This window comes from Lissotriton helveticus, chromosome 5_1 (genome assembly GCF_964261635.1).
Source record: "Lissotriton helveticus chromosome 5_1, aLisHel1.1, whole genome shotgun sequence".
NCBI classification, from domain to species: Eukaryota; Metazoa; Chordata; class Amphibia; order Caudata; family Salamandridae; genus Lissotriton; species Lissotriton helveticus.
The window spans coordinates 1159798087-1159817509 of NC_136065.1; the positions used below are offsets into that span (position 1 = coordinate 1159798087).

General features: G+C 44.3%; 1 protein-coding gene across 2 annotated transcripts in view; it reads left to right on the forward strand.

Moving 5' to 3' along the window:
- The window catches only part of VTI1A (vesicle transport through interaction with t-SNAREs 1A), a 1126058-nt gene that overhangs the window by 726087 nt on the left and 380548 nt on the right, over window positions 1-19423 (forward strand). For both annotated transcript variants that reach the window (XM_078643783.1, XM_078643784.1), the window contains exon 7: window positions 7311-7372. In XM_078643783.1, coding sequence (XP_078499909.1) covers window positions 7311-7372 — 62 coding nt within the window. The remainder of the gene's footprint in view (window positions 1-7310; window positions 7373-19423) is intronic.

Genomic DNA, 19423 nt, shown 5'->3' on the forward strand with positions numbered 1-19423 from the left:
AATCCAAATTAATCTGGGCCATGAGGTAAAATGTATATTATACATAGCCACAAAAATCACCAGGAAACCTGATATCCATACTGGCTTCTGTGTATATTTAGCAGTACCACAAGGCAGTCCTGGCTACACCAACCCATCCTCCACCTCACAACCCACACCACTCGAAAACACTTTAATTTCCTTCCACGAGGAATGTGGTCTAGGGATTAAGAGCTCCAAAGCATACAATACACAAATATAGGACTGCCTTATTGGAAAATTCTTTATTGACCATTGAAAGTCCAAATACTTTTCTTCCATTTTTAGAAACGCTCTAGGATCAAATAGCTAATTCTGAGTCCTGAAATATGTGAGTGCCTTGGGTGTGGCTGGAAGCAACTGTAGAGTCCCACAGCTTAAAGGCAACCCTTTGGAGACCTGTCCCTCAAACCTATCCACTGATGTCCATGATTGTCGAGCAACTGAGCAGTGTACTTGAAAACGCAGTTTAGGTGAAATGCAGCCTGAGTTTGGTCTTAGGTTCATGCAGTTTGCATCCACACAACTGCACCACTGTCAGGTTGTACAGCGAATATACTAGGCACCTTTACTCTCTTTGTGGTATCCAAACAAACTATTTTAAGGTAGCCGTATTGAGCACTGCGAGTTTCTAATCATCTCATAACAGGTTTCTGATTTTACGAACTTTCAACTGTGAAGAGTGAGAAATAAAAAGTTATGCATAGGTTCCCCTGATATGGAAAGCAAAGTGTTTTTAAAGGTAAAAATATGTAAAGTTATGTATTATACTTGTATAGCGTGAACCTAACCATATGAGCAGTGGAGTGCTTTAAAGAAAACTAGATATCTGTGCAATTGACGTTAATGGAGGATAACCGTGGTCAGCATGAGCAGAGACTTTACAGGAGGAAGGGTTTATTGATGAGTTCTGAATACGTGAGTTTTTTGGTTCCTTCAGACATGGATAAGGCCGATTGTACCAGGTCCTACAGGCCAAGCATTGGAAGACATGGTTTAGTCACGATGTTTGTACTTAAAGAAATTCCAGAATCTTACAAGCCTAAGAATTCCAGGTATGATGGAGTTTTTGATTTGAAGGTAGAAAGATGCAGTTTTTGTTACATTGGAGATGTGTTTTGACAAGGAAATGAGTGAATCCTACAGATTTATCAAAGGGTACTAGTGTTGGTGTGATGCCCAGGTCAGTAAGAGTCGAGATGACCTGAAGTAGAAGTGTTCTCTAGGTGTAGCAGGAGAAATTAAGTTTATAGGACAAAATGATCATCCGTGTTCGTAGGATTTTCTTAAACAACATGAGTGTCAAAGTCCGATGGGTTTGCTACTTTGATGTATGTTGGAGTTCGGTCAGCCTACTCATGAATCACAGTATTCAACTGTTAATGTAATGTGTCAGTTATTAAGTTTATTAGTGAGGAATGGTTTTGTTGTAGGACAATATGGTTCAGGGGGGGGCTCGTGTGGGAGAACTACCCAGTCACTCAAACCAACAAAACCTATGGTTAAAATTATAAGTCTGATTGTCGGGGATTTAAATTCCCCAAACAAATGATTGGCCATGCTGAACCAAGTGCATGCTTTGGAGGGAGAGATTTGTCTGTTGCAGAAGAACCTTTTAATCAGGAAAGACTAGCACAGACTCTAAACTTGATTTTGTCCTTGGCAATATTTAGCGTTGGGTACAAATTAAACAGGTCGGATGGCGATCTTACGGAGTATGGAGTTTAAAGGTGAGGTAATTGGATAAGGGGACAGATAAGAGAAGATTAATAGCTCTCATAACCAGACAAAACACTATACCTTCAATTATCACCTCCGTTCTTTTAACCCAACATGCGGCAAGGAACATATCCTAGGAAAGTGACAGAAAATATCCCTCAGGAAGCACAGAGAGACATAATCATTGCTGGGGATCTAAATATTGTCAAGGGCGATACGAAGGATAGGTTGGCACACACAGAGCTGGGGAACTACCCACAAACATTTTACTCTGGTTGTGATAAGTAGGGCTACAAGAGATCTGGCATGAACAACACCCCTGAAAGACTACACACACTACTGGGCAGCTCATAAAACACATTTGCAAATTGATCATTGCTAAGGTGAACAAAGAAAGGAAGGAGAAGCATGCCCAATTAGAGGCATCCTTAGAGGAACTAAAAAGACTACATAAAAATACAGATTTACAAAACTATGGCAAAATGTGAGGGCAGCAAGAACGCAATTCAAGGAAAAAGTAATGAAACTGACAAAGTTGAATTCACACTTCTAAAATCCAAACATCGCCTTTATGACAGAAGGAACGAAGCAGGGAAATTACTTACAAGCAGATTTCCAGCTAAAATAATGAATGAGACATGGGATAGAATCATTGGCGGCCCGTGTCTTGATAGAGTGGTGAGTGGTGGGGCAAGGATGTACAAACCGATTATGAGACCAAGAAAAACAAAAAAATACTTACTTGCTGCATCGCACTCCTCTCCACTGCAGGCACAGGCTCCCAGAGTCCACTGTGGCTAATCCTGACTCTGCTTTCATGATGCTGGCAGCCTGGGAGCAGTGTCCGGATTGTCCTGAGCTCCCTCAATTTGCGCTTCCAGTTAGACTGGGAGCCTGTGCCTACTCTCTGTAATCCCGCAATGCAGCTAGGGATGGAGAGAGCTTCAATGCGCATGGCAGTTTAGCTGTCCTAACAGAGCTGGCCATCCGTCATGCGCACTGATAACATTGCATAACACTCCTCCTAGTGCCTGTCATCTCCCTGGCCTTGTCCCCGAGTCTCGGCTCCAAGAGCAAAAATAAAACAATAATAAACCAGGGTTTATTATCGTTTTATTTGTATGTTTTTGGGCTGCTGGTGGGGTGGATGATGCTCCTCCGCCATTGCGGAACAGCTGCCACCGGATAGAATATATGAAATATAATGAGGGATTGTTTACTAACGTCAGACAAGGTCATAACCATGTCTTTCCATGGATTCTGTGTAACATTATATTCCTCTAAAAGGCTCTCCCAAAACAGAAGAATACCTGCACAAAGCCCTGATAACTAGGGTCATGCCTGAACAGACTTCTGCATTAAATCAACCCATAACACTATTCCAAGTGCTTAGCACTATTATCAAGCTTAAAATTAACAAGGCACCAGGCCCCAATGGCTTCACACTGCCTTTTTTAATAAACATGTTTGCTCAGACCTTTTTAACACCTTCTCATATGAAACGGGAATTATGGAAACTGTGGCGCAGGTGATAATATCCGTTCCAGCGAAACCAGTGAAAGACAAGTTGCTGTGTAACGCTTCTATACCGATACTGCTGCTGAGATTGATCATAAGGTAGTCAGAGGCATCCTAGCTGAAAGATTAGGCAAACCAATCCCTGGCATTGTAGAGCCAGACCAATTGGGTTTTAACCTGGGAAGTAATTGCAGCAACAACTCTAAAACCTAGCTGCACCTAATAGGCAATGTTCAAAGGACACAAAAGGAAGCATAGTGTTACGTGACAATTCCTGTATAAAATACTAGGGAAAATCAGTGTGGAGTCGAACTTCAGAGGCATGGTCGCCAGCTACTATTTTATTTTATTTTAATTTTATTTTAATTTTATATAGCGCTAGCCTGACCCGAGGGTATCGGAGCGCTTCACAGAGGATACATTGCGAAGAAAACAAACTATACAAGAAAGTGACAAAATGCATGTCGATGCTGAGGGATCAGCTTTGTAGTCGAGGGAACATCTGTTTCGTATTCTCACTGAGGTGGTGATGGAGTGGAAGTAAAGAGTCTGTAACCCCCACTCTGAGAGCTCCTATCGACTCCCTGGGGCACGGTTACGGAACAGGATTTTGAGTTGGCTTTTGAATTTTACAAAGGAGGGGATGGTTCTGATGTGGAGGGGAATGGAGTTCCAGATTTTAGGCGCGCTTCCGGCGAAGGAACAAGTCCAGTTTTTATTTTTCGAGTTTTTGGCGGGATGAGAAGGAGGGAGTTAGAGCTTCTAAGGTTCCTGGCCTGACCGGCTTTTTTGAGTTTGGCCGCCAGGTATTCGGGTTTGCCGGTATGTAGTGCTTTATGAGTGAGGCACACTATTCTGAAGCTAATCCTCATTTCAACTGGGAGACACTTAAGCTCACTGAGAGCCGGAGAGATGTGGTCAAATTTCTTGATTTCGGTGACCATTCTGGCTGCCGCATTCAGAGTTGTTCTGATGAGAGCTAGTTGTGACTTTGCAATTCCTGAGAGGACTGCGATCCCGTAGTCCAGCCTTGACAGTACCAGGGTTTGGGTGGCCTGTTTGAGATCACCAGGCGGGATGAAGGGTTTTATTTTGTTCAAAAGTTTGAGGTTAAGGAAGGCGCTCTTAGCCGAATTCTTGATGTGTCTGGTCATGTTTAGTTTCCGGTCTAGTGTGATACCAAGTGATTTGACAGAGTCAGCTAGGGTGAGATTCCCGTTGAGTGCATCTACGGCTTTGAGCCATTCCACAATTTGAGGGTTCTCCTCCTTGTTCGAGATAAGAAGAATCTCAGTTTTGTCGGGGTTTAGTTTAAGATGATTCGAAGACAGCCAGTGTTGGACGTCATTCAGTACGTCATTGAGTCTTTGAATGTCACTGAGCGAGGAGGTTTCCAGATATATCGGAGTATCATCTGCGTAGAGATGGAAGCGGATGTTGGCTGCTCTGAGTAGTTTGGTGAGGGGCTCCATGTAGATGTTAAAGAGTTGCAGGGAGAGCACTGAGCCTTGAGGGACTCCGTTGTTTTTTTAGGGTGAGAGTCAGAAGCAAAGTTTTTGATTTTTATTTTTTGAGTGCGATTGTGTAGGAATGAAGAAAACCATTGGAGGACCACTTAACCAAGACCGGCTCTTTCTTGGAGAGCCATGATGAGGAGTTTATGGTCTACTGTGTCAAATGCTGCCGATAGGTCGAGGAGAATGAGGAGGCAGCATTGATCAGAGTGTAGTGAGTGGTGGATATCGTCTATGATGTTGAGGATCGCAGTTTCAGTGCTGCAGCCTTTTCTGAAGCCAGATTGGTGGGAGTCCAAGAAATTGATGTTATCCATGTGTTGGGTAAGCTGTTGGAGAACTCATTTCTCTAGAATTTTGGATAGCAGGGGAAGGTTAGATACAGGTCTAAAGTTATTCCAATCCGTCGTGTCAAGGCCAGGTTTTTTCAGCAGGGGTGTGACTTGACCTACTTTAAGGCAGTCTGGAACAACTCCATTTTCCATGGAGCTGTTTATTATTGTACACCAAAGGGGTTCTAGGGATAGCTTCAGATTTTTGGTTAGTTGGGGTGAAATGAGGTCAAGGACATGGGAAGAGGGTTTGGAAGTGGAGATCAGTGTGACTATCTCATGATCTTGGATGGGGCAGAAACTTAGCCAAGAATTGGAGGCGGAGCCAGGAGCAACAACGACCGTCCCGGGCATGGTGCTCTTGGTGGGTCGAGTGTTAATGATGTCCAGAGAGAGTTCGATCTTCGTGATCTTGTCATTAAAGAAGTTGGCGAAGTTGTCACAAAGTTCGTTGGATGCCTGAATTGAGGAGGCCACCGGCTTGGAGGTTTGTTGCCTAATGATGCTGTAGAGCTCTCTGGGTCTATTTTTTGCGCTATCCAGCGCAGAGCAAAAAAACCCAGATTTCTTGTTTTTGATGTGATTGTTGTATTCCCTGCGGGCTGTTTTGAGTTCTTCGCGGAGAGAGGAGCAAGGGTTCTTCCTCCAGATTCTTTCTATGGCTCTTAGGTTTCTCCGTTCGGTATTAGAGTCCGTTTTGAACCAAGACCTGGACGGAATGGCTCTGCCTTTTTTCAGTTTTCGGGGAGCGAGTTGGTCCAGCATAGTCTCCAGGTTCGAGTTGGACCGAGTAGTGAGATCGGTAGTGGAAAGGTGGTCATTGGGGCAGGGCAGGAGGGCGCTTATCCTTTCTTCGAGAGGTTTCTGACCCACTTGGGGGGGGTCTTGCAACGGTGGTTGAGAGAGAATATGATGGTTGATATGAAATAGGATCATGTGATGGTCTGACCAGTCCACGGGGAGTACGTGTTCGATATTTGCTCTGACCCCAGCAGACAAAAGTCTACTGGGGTCAGAGCAATCAGTTGCATTTGTAACGGATTCGATGTTCCTGGAGGGACTAGACAGGGCTGATCTCTTTGTTCTGCCGTTAGCTGTCTTCGTTGAATCATAATGGGGCAGGGTACAGGGAGTGGGTACATCCATGAAATTATAATAGGGAATAACACCTATGAGCTAGCAAGGAATGCTGATGCCATAATGCTGACAAACCCAGTAGCCTCTCTTCTGGAGCTTAGTGGAGGAGCTAAATGACTACAGAAAACCCTCTAGTTTTAAAAGGAAGTGCAGCAAATCTCAAATTCTGAACTTTTACTTCCCCAAACAACATGTGAGGCAACAAGACTGCCAATTTCCCGTTCAGTGGTCAAAATACACTATCCAATGTCTAGAATGTCAAAATACACTATCCAATGTCTAGAATACAAACTGTGTCTATGATGGAACAAACAGCACACCCTAACTACAATGGTCTTACTCGAACAGTACAATAAGAATTACAGTCCTGTCATATGAAGGGGACTGTACATGCTCAGACATGTAGCTGCCATTAAAATGACACTCCCAAGTATCTTTCTTATGCATGTTTAGGCAACTCCATTTTCTGGCTAAGATGCTAACTCTACTCAAACTCCAGACCCTAATTGATAATTTTGTGGGGAATGGGGAAAAACGCAAAATAGCAACATATAATGTAGAAAGCTAGTAGAGGTAATATAAAGAGGCATTACCAAGACAGCTAAGAAAGGCAAACTCATTGAAACGAATTGTATAAATGTCATGTTTACTTTTTAGGTGTAATACAGCCTGATCCATAATCTATTACATCACATTTGCATTCCTTCCTTGAATTAATGGCCTTATGGATTAATAGTTTTCATAGTCATCCTCTCTTGGTAGTATATCTGGCTAGTGCTCGAAGCAGTGGTTCCAGCTATGTAATTTGTTTACTCTTACATATTTTAATGTATGGCATGCAGGCCCTTTATTTATAAAACAAAATAATAACATTGATATTAAAAAAAAATAATACAGGGCCCCTCATTTGTTCCATAGCCAGGTGTCTCCCCTTCTTGTACTTTGCGGTCATTCTCCTTGTCACCAGAGCCTCTTGTCCGTTCTGCTGAATCTGAGTGCACACTACCCTTCACGATCTCTTGTGCTCGTTTAAAGCAACCTATTCTTTTTATTTCTCTTCCCTTTAAACCAGCTTCGAGAAACGGACACAAACTTGGGGAAGAGTTCCAGGATCCTGACTGGAATGCTGCGAAGGTAAGGGCAGAGTATGGACAAGGGTTTGCTTTTAAAGTGGTTCAGTGTCTTGTCCGCTCAGGCCTATTCCCACGCGCTGCTCGCCGCCATTAGCCATTCCATTAGCTACTGAGCTTGTGTGCCGGAGCTAGTGTCACTATAGGCCTCGCCTCGAACAGACAGATCAAGATTAGAGAGTAGGTTTGCTTGGGGCCAGTCCTCGAGCCATATCAAAAAGTAGGGTCTGAGGCGTCCTATTTCCATTACCCACGGGGAGTCCTGCGGCTAGAACGTTCTCTCTGATTATCATTTCTATTTTTGAGCCGCACAAATCCAGGTCCTTCATTTGTTTTATGCAGTTAATTTCCTGCAGTGCTTGTGTACGATTCTACTTTCAGATACCCCGAAATAATCCTGTTTGATTTTCGAAATGGCGTGCATTTTGGAGTCTTAGGGAGTGCATACTTAAAAATACATTGGCTTTGCTTCCCTTCTGCACACTGCGAAGTATACACTTTCCATGCCTTATGCGTGCGACCGCAGGAGGTCCTCTGCTGTTTGAGTCCTGGGCATGTCGCCTCTGGGGCTATCAGGAAATCATGGCTGTAGAAATAACTGCAGGAAACAGTTGTATATGTATTTCTCTACATATCGTCTGCTTCTCTTTTCACATTTCCCGAATTTGGTGCTGTTGCCTGGAAGGTAGTTAAATGATTCTTAATCACTGTGATGCGCTCCAAGCACTTTACCAGCCACTGTTTAAAACAGCAGGGTTCCTTAAGCTGAAATAACTTCTGCTGGGGATAATAAAGCACATATGGGGATCCATTTTTAACTGTTGTGGTTAATGTGTAAATCACTTTTCAGGTAAGAATTGACTCTTTGGCGTCTTGTAACATTTGAGCGATTAGATATCCATGTTGTGTTACATTTTATAGAAACATGTTACAAGATGGCAGTCTTTACACATGGAAACATACAATCTGATCAGATTTTGACTTGCCAGTTATGGTCAGCATTTTATCCAGAGATCACCTATGCCTCAAGATTTATCCTTGAATACTGGTTACTGTGTTCATCACAATTGTTACCTAGGCATTTTAGAATTAATTTGCTGTTTTTGTCTCCTTTAATTTTGCTTTCAGCTAGTTTAGTGTGTTCATTGTCATTTCATTAACCATATGTTTTCTAATTTAACCTCTCCATTCGGTCTCCTAATGTTACATCTAGCGCTTGGTGTTATCTCCCTTAAAATATTACCCCTAATGAAATTTGCAAGGTTAAAGAATCTTTGCTGTTTCAGTTCGTAATACTTCTCCAAATATGCATTTGGATCTCCCTAGCTTATCATTTTAAAAAGTGATGTCGGACCCTCAGCTGTTTTTGAGGATTTCTGTCTGGGTTCCAGGTTCATTACTTTGTACAAGGCCGTGTTGAACGTGGATAAAAGCTTAAGATATCTCCCTTTATTCACCTGCATATGCTGCCAGTATTTACTCTTGCAGATTTTGGTGACTTGTTGTGAAGACCACTCTTCTTCGGCCACAACTGCGCCTCACACTCAAGATTTTGGCAGCATTTCCATGCTAGAGTGGACATAAAATGCAAAAGCAGCCACTGTTAATTAGAGATTAGAAGATATGGAAAACTTGATAGACAGTGGCCTTCAAGGGGGTGCAGAGAAAGATAAAACATCAAGCGAAAGTATGGAGGCATATGGGACCAGGGGTACAGTGGATGGCTCGTTTCCGATCAGAAAGTTACAGATGTGTCAATGTATAAGGGACAATGAGTATGAAGACAAATGTGTCTAATCAGGCAGGGAGGGGCTACGCAGTGGTGATGAGGAACTATATGTAAAGGAAAGGGACCCCTGAAGGAGTATTCATGGAAGGGTTTTAGTGTTCATACAAGTCATGAAAACGGAGTTTTCCATCAAAATACACTGTCTCATAGTCATCACACTGAGTCAGATGTGTCCACAACTGTGTTGAGTCTAAATTCCCACCTTCTAGACCATTCTTCCATTTTTGTAGTCATTATTTGACTTTTTCTGGTCTATTAACCAAAGGACAGATCATGTTCTGGCAGCATGTATGCCAAACTGTGTGAATAGATGAGTGTGATCGTGTGGGTATCGCGGGCTGAAATAGCAGGCAAGGAGGCCGGATGTAGTGGGCTATGCCGGTTTTATTGTTACACACAAATGTCCAGTATCAACAAGAGGTCGGGTTCTGTGGGTTGCTTCGGGTCTTTTCCTTTTCTCTGGTAGGTCTCGGTTTGCGGTCCTTTGTGCTGAATCCGGGTCCCGTCTGGTTGGCCTTCAGGTCGGGTATGTCCTCGGGGAGACACCTCGGAGGGCAACAAGAGAAATACGGGACCGTTAGTGCTGGACTTGGAGTCCGCGAGTATCCTGTCACCGACACCAGGATGTGAGGGAACGATAGAGGACGGTATAGTGAGGATAAGACAGCTCCCGCGAACGGAAGGAAGGAGGGCGGAGAGGGGGGAAAAGGGAATAGCAAGAGTGTCCGAAGGGTGCGTGTGGGGAGACGGGGCAATATCGTGAGGGTGCTGTACAATTTATACAATGAGAACCTTAACGTGCTCCGTGTCTAAAGAAGAGAGAGAAATATACAATATATACACTGAGCGCCTAGCGTGCCCAGAAACGGGTTCTAGGTACTCACGCGGTCCGCCGTAGTCCTCCAGTGAGCTACGGCCGCTCTTCAGCCACCTCCTCAGGGACTCCACCAATCCTCCGACCATACGTCTTCTTCGGGCTTCTCTTCTCCACCGTCTTCTCCGCCAGTCTGGGTATCCTGCCACGATGCTCCGACGGCGTCCTGCTCGCTGGATTCCTTTTTCACTGGTGCTGTCGCTGTTGTAGGGGCGGGACTTCCTGGGTCGATACGGAGTGCTTCCTGCTGGCTGCGGCCGCTGATTGGTTCCTGTAACAGAGAGAGGGGCGGGGTACTTCGGGTCATGGGTACCGCTCCGACACTGTTGTGAGACTCGGGTGATTGGCTGTAAGGGCTGGTGTTTGGCGCCCTGAATACCGGTGAGTGTCTAGGGGTTCGTAGTCCTGGCGGGGGTGAAAGCGGGATTGGATCACAATGAGACAGGAGATGAAGAAAAGAAACAGGCGGAATTTAGTTTCCCCATTGACGTGCGTTAAAGCCCAGGAGATTTTAAGTGCGAGAAAGCTGAAACATAGAAAGATGGTTTTGTCTTTAAAGAATTGTAAGTCTCCCATCTAAGTCCAGAGTGCTAACATGTATGTGGGTGAGTCAGGAAGCCATAAATGTATTTCTTACCCAGGCGTTTATATGCAGTAAGAATCGTGGTACATATGTGGTAATTGTAACAGCGAAGTACTAAGGTACAGAGGGTATGTGTGGCTGAAGAGAGGGTTTGTGTCCTGTAGGGATTTCCTGTAGGGATTCCTCTCTTCAGTTTGTAAATATTGATGGAAATAGTACCTTGTCAGAGGACCATTGTGAACGCACCTTTATTAATAGAGGTGATGGTAAACAATTAAAAACATAATTTCTGACAAAAGAGGGCATTCACATAATAATCTAGACTCCAGGGCACAATCAAGAGTCCCATGGTGAAGCAGAGGAACTTACCCAGCCTCCTATTTATTGCAAGACTTGGGTGGCAGCATGTTCTTTGCAGCCTTGGAGGCTAGGGTGTAGTTCTTCTGTGGGGCACTCGTTATATCTATGAGTTTGTAAGTGATCTTATAGAAAAACGAATCTAAAGACTAAGGGCCGATTAGGATGGCGGACGGACTTTGTTCGTCCGCCATCCTGTCGTGGCAAGGGACCGTCTGCCATAATGGCGGAGGTCCCATGCGTCGAATTAGGATGCATCCGCCACAGTGGCGGGTGCATCCCGCATTTTTAACATTGCGGCGGGCGGTGCTTAAAGCATTTCAGCACCGCCCGCCGCAATGCTAAAAATGCATGTTGTGCGTTTCAAAGCACAACATTACAGGCACCGCGCGGTGCCTACCATGTTGTACTTTGAAACACAGGGTGCACCCCCCACCCCCCTTGGCCCCCAAAGCAAAGACCGTATGCCTTTCCGTGGCGGCAATGCCGTGTACGTGCTGTTTCATCATGCACAGCGCATAGAACCACTTAGTCTGTTTTAAATTACTACTATATCCACTAGGGTGGCTGTTGAAGAAGCTACAAATGAAATAATGTATAGATAAATGAAGTACACAAAGAGATGCTCACCAAATGGAGATGAATAAAACAAATGAAATAATATAAATTTAACTCAAGAGGCTGTTGCAGGAATTTCTATAGGTGCAGTGCGTTGTGAAACACCTGGTAGAGATGTCAATTGTAGATTGGACATTTTCAAAGACTTGGAACAACATTAACCCACACAGCAAACTTTTTAACATACAAGAAATGTGTTGCTTTAGTGTGCTTGAATCATTTTACAGAGAATTTAAAATTCAGAAGGTTGCCCAAAGGGCCTATGGTACAGTGCATTTGGGTCAGTCTTGTATGTCTGTTGTTTCTGCACTTCAGATTCATCCAGTGGCGTCGTTTTCGTAGCAGCTGGAGACAGTTAAATAACCTCTTATGTAGACCCAACGAGGTCATGCTACAGTAAGGGAAAATGGGACATTGTCAATAAGGCCATTTAGCTCACGGATTACAGCTATGTTCATAGAACTCTTGTGCAGGGCCAAGAGCCCTGCCCTTTTAAGTGACCTGTGCCCTTTCTAGCCCAAATGTTTAAAAATCTGGGTGTTTTCCCATCTAAAAGTAGACATGTGACTGAATAAAAATAGTTTAAGTGTCTGAAAAACTGGAAAAACAGCTGGCACTTTTTAAAGCCAGTGGACTTACTAAAGTAAAGAGAGTTAAGCATTATAGTTGACTCTTCAAAGTTACTTTTGCGAATGTAATTGGTAGCATTCTGGCTAGAAAAGAGCCTCATGCTTAGCCTGTAATAGTCTTTCCCATGACGGACGTTTCTTGATACAGAGAGACCACCACCATTGAGCAGCATAGGTCACCACTCTGCTGCCTTCAATGGTGGTGGTCTCACTGTATCAAAGAAACGTAAGATGGGTGCGCCTTGCTGAACTTCAGGCTGATGTTGGGGTATAGCCATGACATGTTTTACAGCAGGGCTACGAGGCTTTCACAACCCCCGTGGCTGGTATCAATGACCTAGAAACCTTGCCTTTATCAAGTCTGAAACTTTGGCGCGGACTTCAACGCTCCGCAAGAATCACTAAAGGTAAAGGGCGCGTGCCGACGTCCTGGACGTGCACCTGACTAGACTTGGCGCCCTCCGCTGCGCGCGCGGGTCCGCCGCTGCCCTGCCCTGCCCCCTGCAGTGCTCTGATTAAGAGTAATATGTAAATGACACATGCTCCATTTGGAATGCTGCTAGGGAGGAAGTTGCAATTGAAATGGATGCTTGAGTGCCTACAAACAATCAGGAATCCGAAACTCCCCAGCCTCCCCCAGAAGGCCACCGCGACTCGAGCTGGAACGCGCACTCTGCATACGTCTCCATTTTGTCAAATCTCATTAGAGGGGGCCTCCGCTTCTGTCAGCAGCGCGCACCAGAAATCATTCATCATTTTTAGCGCGTATAAAATAGCTTGGCGTTATTTAAATAATATCATATTAATGTTAAAGTTCAGCTGTCACTTGGCGTGGCTTAATCAGACATAGCATTTAGGGAAAAACCGTGGCTGCGGGTTCTGCTTGACTTTCAGGTTAGCAGATTCAAATCAGGATTTATGGGTTTTCCGCCCAGTGTTATTTTCTCAGACGTTTATGCTTCATGGACCCCAGCCCTGCTCGTAGGACAGCGGCTCATTTTCAAGGGCCTTGCGATATGGATTTTGAATACTTTTGCAAGTAATTTGAAAAGCATGCTATTGTAACCTTTGAAAATGCGCTCACCTTTGACGTGTTGTGTTTGTGTTTACGAGATTGGGCTCTGGGATGCTGATGGGCGACGGTCCCGCGCGCCAAATGAGAAGAGAGGGTCTTGAGTGTGAACGTTACACGTGGGCCGGTTCTGAGAGAGTGGGGTTAAGCAGCCTGACGAGGAAGCCAGGCCACGCGCTGCTTCACGCGCACAGCCCCGGGATTCGTCGGCCATCTTGTGGATTCTACTCCACCTTCCGTCCATCTCTTGGCGGTTCCTGCATGCATGCTCAAGGGAGCTTGTCCATGCTGTGCGTGGCCAGGGGTGCTACGGTTTATTGCATCATCCAACGTGTGCCAAAGATAGAGTAAAAGTATTAATATATCTAGTCGTGCAAGTGACCATTTTAGAGCTTTTTCTAGCCCCTGATTTTGGCGGAATGGTGGGGAGTTGACAAGTGTTCAACCCAAGAGAAAATCCTTGTTTTTTCCTGGATTTTAAATTTGCATGTTATATACCGGAGGTCAATAACTGTTCATTTGATATGATACCTATTGGATAACAAAACAGCTATCAATATAAGTGACACAAATATTTTGGTAACTGGGCTCTTATAAATGTCTGCATTGGACCGCTGTCAAGAATGTGGCAGGCAGAGGGCCATGGTTAGCCATTTCAATTGTTTTCTTATGAATGTGTGGTCCATTACATCTGCGTTGTTTCAGCTGCTGGAGATGTCGGCATTCTCAAGGCTAGATAGGTTTCAGAAAAGCAAAGGAGCTGCTCACCTGGGAAGCCAGGTGGCTTTTTGTTACAGAGACTCTAGTAAACCTTTTTCACCTACAGTACACCAGTGTGTGAAGGGAGTGAAGCAAGGTTCAGGAAAGAGGTAGCCATTATAGGTAAGCAGTGAAAAAGGGGCTGAAGCCTTCGTAAAAGGTTTGAGTATGCCAGTAGTAATGCGGTATAGGAAAATACATTCACTCCACATCACACAGCTGTAAATAGAAAGTTAGGATCTGAACTCATGGCAGTCGAAATCCTTAGTCATATGCACCAACACTACACCTTCCCACAGAGTAACCATAACTTAAAATCAGTTGAGGCTGACAAAACAAAAGCCTCTCAACTTTCTGCCCATGTCCTTCGACACACGCAGCTGTGCACATATTACATATTGCATATGCAAATCTTTCTATATCGAATTATAATGACGTCATTTTTAAACTTACTGTACAAGTTCTTAACTAACCACACACATGCAAGCACCATCAAAACAACAGGCCCTATCAAAAGATAGTGCTTCGGACACTACTGGTAGCCTTCCCAGATCAGCACAAAAGGACACCGAAATAGAGAATGCTGTCTGATGCTTTTTCAGTGGTGGGTAGGGCTTCACAAATGCGAATAACAACTAAAATAATCAATTAGCATTTGAAATATCTTGATAGGGATAGGTTTAGCAGTTTTTGGAAGAGGAGATAAACTCTGGTGTTAACGGAAAATGCTTCAACTGTACCCTTTTAACTGTTGCAACCTCCTCTTTGATTTCTAAGGACATATGAAGTTATAGACTTTTTGCCTAAATGAGAGACAATTATATATGGCATTTTTGGTCATCTCTGCTAATGATACTTGACCCAACGAGTTATACCAGTGACCATGTACTGTGTACAGCTAATCACCAGCTGGCTAGTGGTATAAAGAGTTTACAGTTTTTTTCAATCTTCAAAACACTTTATTATGTCCGATAATATCATATCCCTTTCCTCCAGTACAAAAAGATGTTTTGCCCGTCACACTGTTGTACTGTTGTAGGTGGAACAGAGATTCCCGCATGCTGCACCATTTAAACAAGGGACACAATGCGAGCATTTTATCCATTGAGCAATAAAATGTTTCCCATATTTTTTGTCTGAGCGTTTCTTTTGTAAATCAGCGTATTCACACAGGACTCCGCTTCTGGCTGCTAAAAGCCCGTCTGTGTGTTGTAAGATGGTACGAAGCGGGCTCCGCCGCAGCTCATACATAGCGCAGGTGGTCGAGCTGGTGCCACACAGATCAGAAGTCAAAGCACTGTGAGTCTCTCTTTGAAATGACAGTCACAGAGACAAGGCGGGTCTTATCTCTGCCTACAAGAAAGAGTTGTGGACATCCACAATGAACTTAGAAGAACAAAGGGGAGAGTCTGGATGCTCAGACATCTTCAGAAAGCCTCAGAGCTGCTGACATGGATGCTGGCAGCTCTGCAAGTTAAAGAACAGCATCCCTCACCCTTGCTCTGCCATTACATGAGTCCTCTGACATGCAACCGCTTAATGCCCTGTAAGGTTTGAGGCTATTGAACACTGGCGTCTCCGTGTACCAAAGACAATTCAGTAAAGAAATACCAATATAAATGGACCATCTTTGCAGAGCTGTGTGTTTATTCTCACCCTATATTTTCAGTTTAAAAGCTGCTGTTATATCTTTTTTGGCAGGTTTTGTAATATAGGTTGCCAATGTTTTTTTTACATCATCTTTATTGTAGTTGTTGTTAAAAAGCAAACCAAGAGGTCATTGTAACCTATAACATGGATCCGTCCCAAACTGCATTCCATTCCAAAGTCAGTGTTGAGCTCCATTGTTAATATGGCATGGCTCAAAAAACTGTTCCTGCAAGCATTGCATATTCAAATGTACATATTGTTTATGGTGGCGCTAAGTCTGGTGTGTACAACAGATCTCTTATGCGCATTCCTCAATCTGACAAATCTTCCACTTCATCATCTGATCTTATCTGTTTTATATTTAGCTCCCCCACAAGTCACCACTCGCCCTCGTCTTTAACTCAGTCCCTCCGTTGTGAGGGGTTCAGTAGCCATCCATCCATCCATCACATGGCTATTCTGCATGTAGATTTTACTATAAATTGACTCATAGCCAGTATATAGGCACTCGGTTACCTCCTTATTGCTGACTGTGTTAGCTGTGGATCTATTTGCCGTTCCTTCCCACTGTATTTGAAGCTGGGATGAAACCAGTAGATCTCCCCTTTGAGACCTATAGGTTTTGCTGCTGTGCAACATGTCCAAAAGTAAAAAAAGAAAAAATTCAATGACATACCTTCTTTATTTTGTAGGCACAAGCATATAATTATGCACGCTTGCCTACAAAATGACATGGGTGCTATTTTTTGATTTACTGATCTCAGATGCATCAGTAAGTAAAAGTAAAAAAAAAAAAGAAAAAGTAGTAGCACATATTATTTTCTTTTTAAAGATGGTAGGACTCTCAGCAACTTGCTTCCTGCTCCCCAAAAAAGACAGGCGTGGGTGAGCGGGTGGGGGAAGCTATGCAGAATGGGCACGTGTAGGAAAGCAGCACACGAAAGAGAGAGCAACAGGGGATGGGGAGTGAAGCGTCGAGTGAGAAAGCTATAGAGAGCGTGGGGCAAGCAGGGAGTTTGGTGCGGGGAGGAACACACAAGAGAGAGTTTGCCACCAACCCCTTTAAGTTCTTGGTAAGCTTACAATTGATCGTTTGCAATCAGATAGCTGGTGCTGTCTGGTTGGTTCGACAGTGTTTCCTCTGTTATTTTACATTTTGGGAACCTATTTAATTTAGTAGAGTCAAATTTGTTTAACATACATAGAAAGTATGACATATATTCGTTGTAACTCACTGAATTGTATCTACCATGAGTTGCTAGTGTTAATGGTGTTAATAAATGCAGTTTTATAAAGCTGGAAATATACAAGACTCGTGTATAAGTTTTGTAATAATTCTCTTGTTTAAAATAAAAATGCAGTAGGAATGATGGTGTAAACTGCTGGCCCATGTCCTTACAGAATTTGGCTAGGAATACTTTTGGTAGACTGATTGTGAACGGCACCCCAAGCTGCATGCATAGGATAGTGAATGTGTACTGGCCAGCTGGCAACAGGGTTTTAGGCTTCATGTAATGTAAACACATGTATTAATTAGGAAAGTAGATTTACATTTAGCCTTCATGGATTTGAAGTCCGCATTCAGTTCTCTGAAACGTTCCAACCTTTGGGAAGGGTCAGCAAGAAGGCATAGCTACTAATAAAATGAATGTGTTAATTGGAATAATTAAATGAGAACTCTGACAAAGCCCATCCCAGGGAGGGCCAAGGTAAGACAATAGTGCGTGATGGTCACAATACTGTTTTGTCTATTTTAGAAATTGGTATATGCATATGATTGAAAATTAATTGTACCAGTGATATCTGCCTCTTCCAGGAGACGTGGGCTAGGGAATCCATGAGCAATGTGGGCTTTGCAGTATTTGAAATCCAGGCTAAATGGAGTGGAAAGGGGAGACCTTCGGGGGGTTTGGCGATCTGGGTGGCTAGCCACACTGGCTGTACTGCGGAGAGCATTCCAACGCTCTCGGAGGACATCCAGTGTGTACTTCTTGGGTGGCCCAATGCAGTGAAACTGGCGATCATAAATGTTTATTCTCGCCCGGTCAGTGTGGCTAAGGAATCTCCTACCCTGGAGGATCTTGCGTCCTTCTTGGACTCACTGCCCAACGATTACAAAATTGTGTTGGGTGGTGACTTAAATTGTCATTTTGAACCCCTGGAAGGTCTAAGGGAGGGTGCTCTCACGGCCGAAGACGATTACTGGGGTGTTCCACCATGTTCATCCCCTCACCCCAAATCCTGGTCCCCCCTTGTTGTGCAGATCATGTCCCTCACTCTAAATTATGCATTGAGGGCTTGTAATGGCCGTACCCCGTCAGACCGCCCCTCAGCGTGTACCTTTAACAGGAAAGGCCACGAATCCAGGTTGGATTACATTCTTGTTGACATTGGTTCATGGTCTCAGGTCTTGGACTTTAGAGTAGTTCCTAGAACCGATAGCGACCACAATGCTCTTCTTTTAGACTTGAAACATCCAGCACCTTTTGCTGAGTCGCTAACTATCAACCACAAGGATGACCCTGGAAACTTGACCCTTAGTTCCAACAGGCGCAGGGTAAAATGGGGGAAAATAATCAGCACAGAGGATAACTTAAGGAAAATCTTTGATATTGCAATCCCGAAGTTTGTAGAGATGGAGGATTTAATTAACCAACCTAGATCCACTGATTTTAACCACAAACTGGGTTGCATACATGCTAACTTAGTAGGTTTACTAGCAGAGGTTTTCTACCCTGTGGCTGTCCCTCGGCGTAATCAGACCCATACTTCAGCCTGGTACAACGCTTCCTGCCGTAAGGCTAAGAAGGAATTGATTGAAAATATCAAAGCAGGGTCAGATAAGGGCTTGGTTGCTAAACTTAGACAGGATTACAAGGATGCCATTGCTTTTGCAAAAAAGGAGTGGGACTGGAATCATTGGCATGATCTCTCCTCTGCATTAGAAACCAGAGACTCAAAAAAATTCTGGTCCCTGGTAAATAATGGCACAGGAGAGGCCAGAGCTGCCGTGGAGCCAAATATTGCACCATCTGTCTGGGAAGCTCACTTTGGTAAACTCTATCAGGATACTGCATTGCCCACCAACGAAGTGGCCACTGACGATATACTCACCCCTATAGTTGGTTTGGAATTCACTCTTGGTGAGGTGATTGGTGCAGTACAGAGACTGTCAATGGGAAAGGCTCCGGGTTTGGACAGGCTGCCTGGGGATCTCTTCAGACAAAATCCTGAGGTCTGGGGTCCGTATCTCCTTATTTTGTTCAATGCCATTCTGGGAGGTATGGAAATCCCCTGTACTTGGCTGGGAGCAGAGATAGTCCCAATTTACAAAAAGGGCTCCCCTCTCCTCCCTGCCAATTACAGGCCGATCAGTCTCATAGACGTCCCCAAAAACTCTTCTCCCGTCTCCTATTGGACCAGCTCCTTGATTGGATGGAGGCAAACGATATCCTTAGTCCTCTCCAGGCTGGCTTCAGAAAAAACACCTCCACCATGGACCAGATCTTCCGCCTCATCCTCCTGTATTGGAAAACGGTGAGGATTGAGGGGGGGAGGCTATACATGGTGTTCGTGGATCTGAAGTCAGCCTTTGACCTGGTCCCACGGAAAAAACTATGGGAGGTTCTAAGGGAGTTGGGTGTTCCTACCCAGCTGCTGCATGCCATAATCAGGCTCCACGATGGCAACTATGCGCAGGTTAGGTGTGGGAGGGACGGAGCGC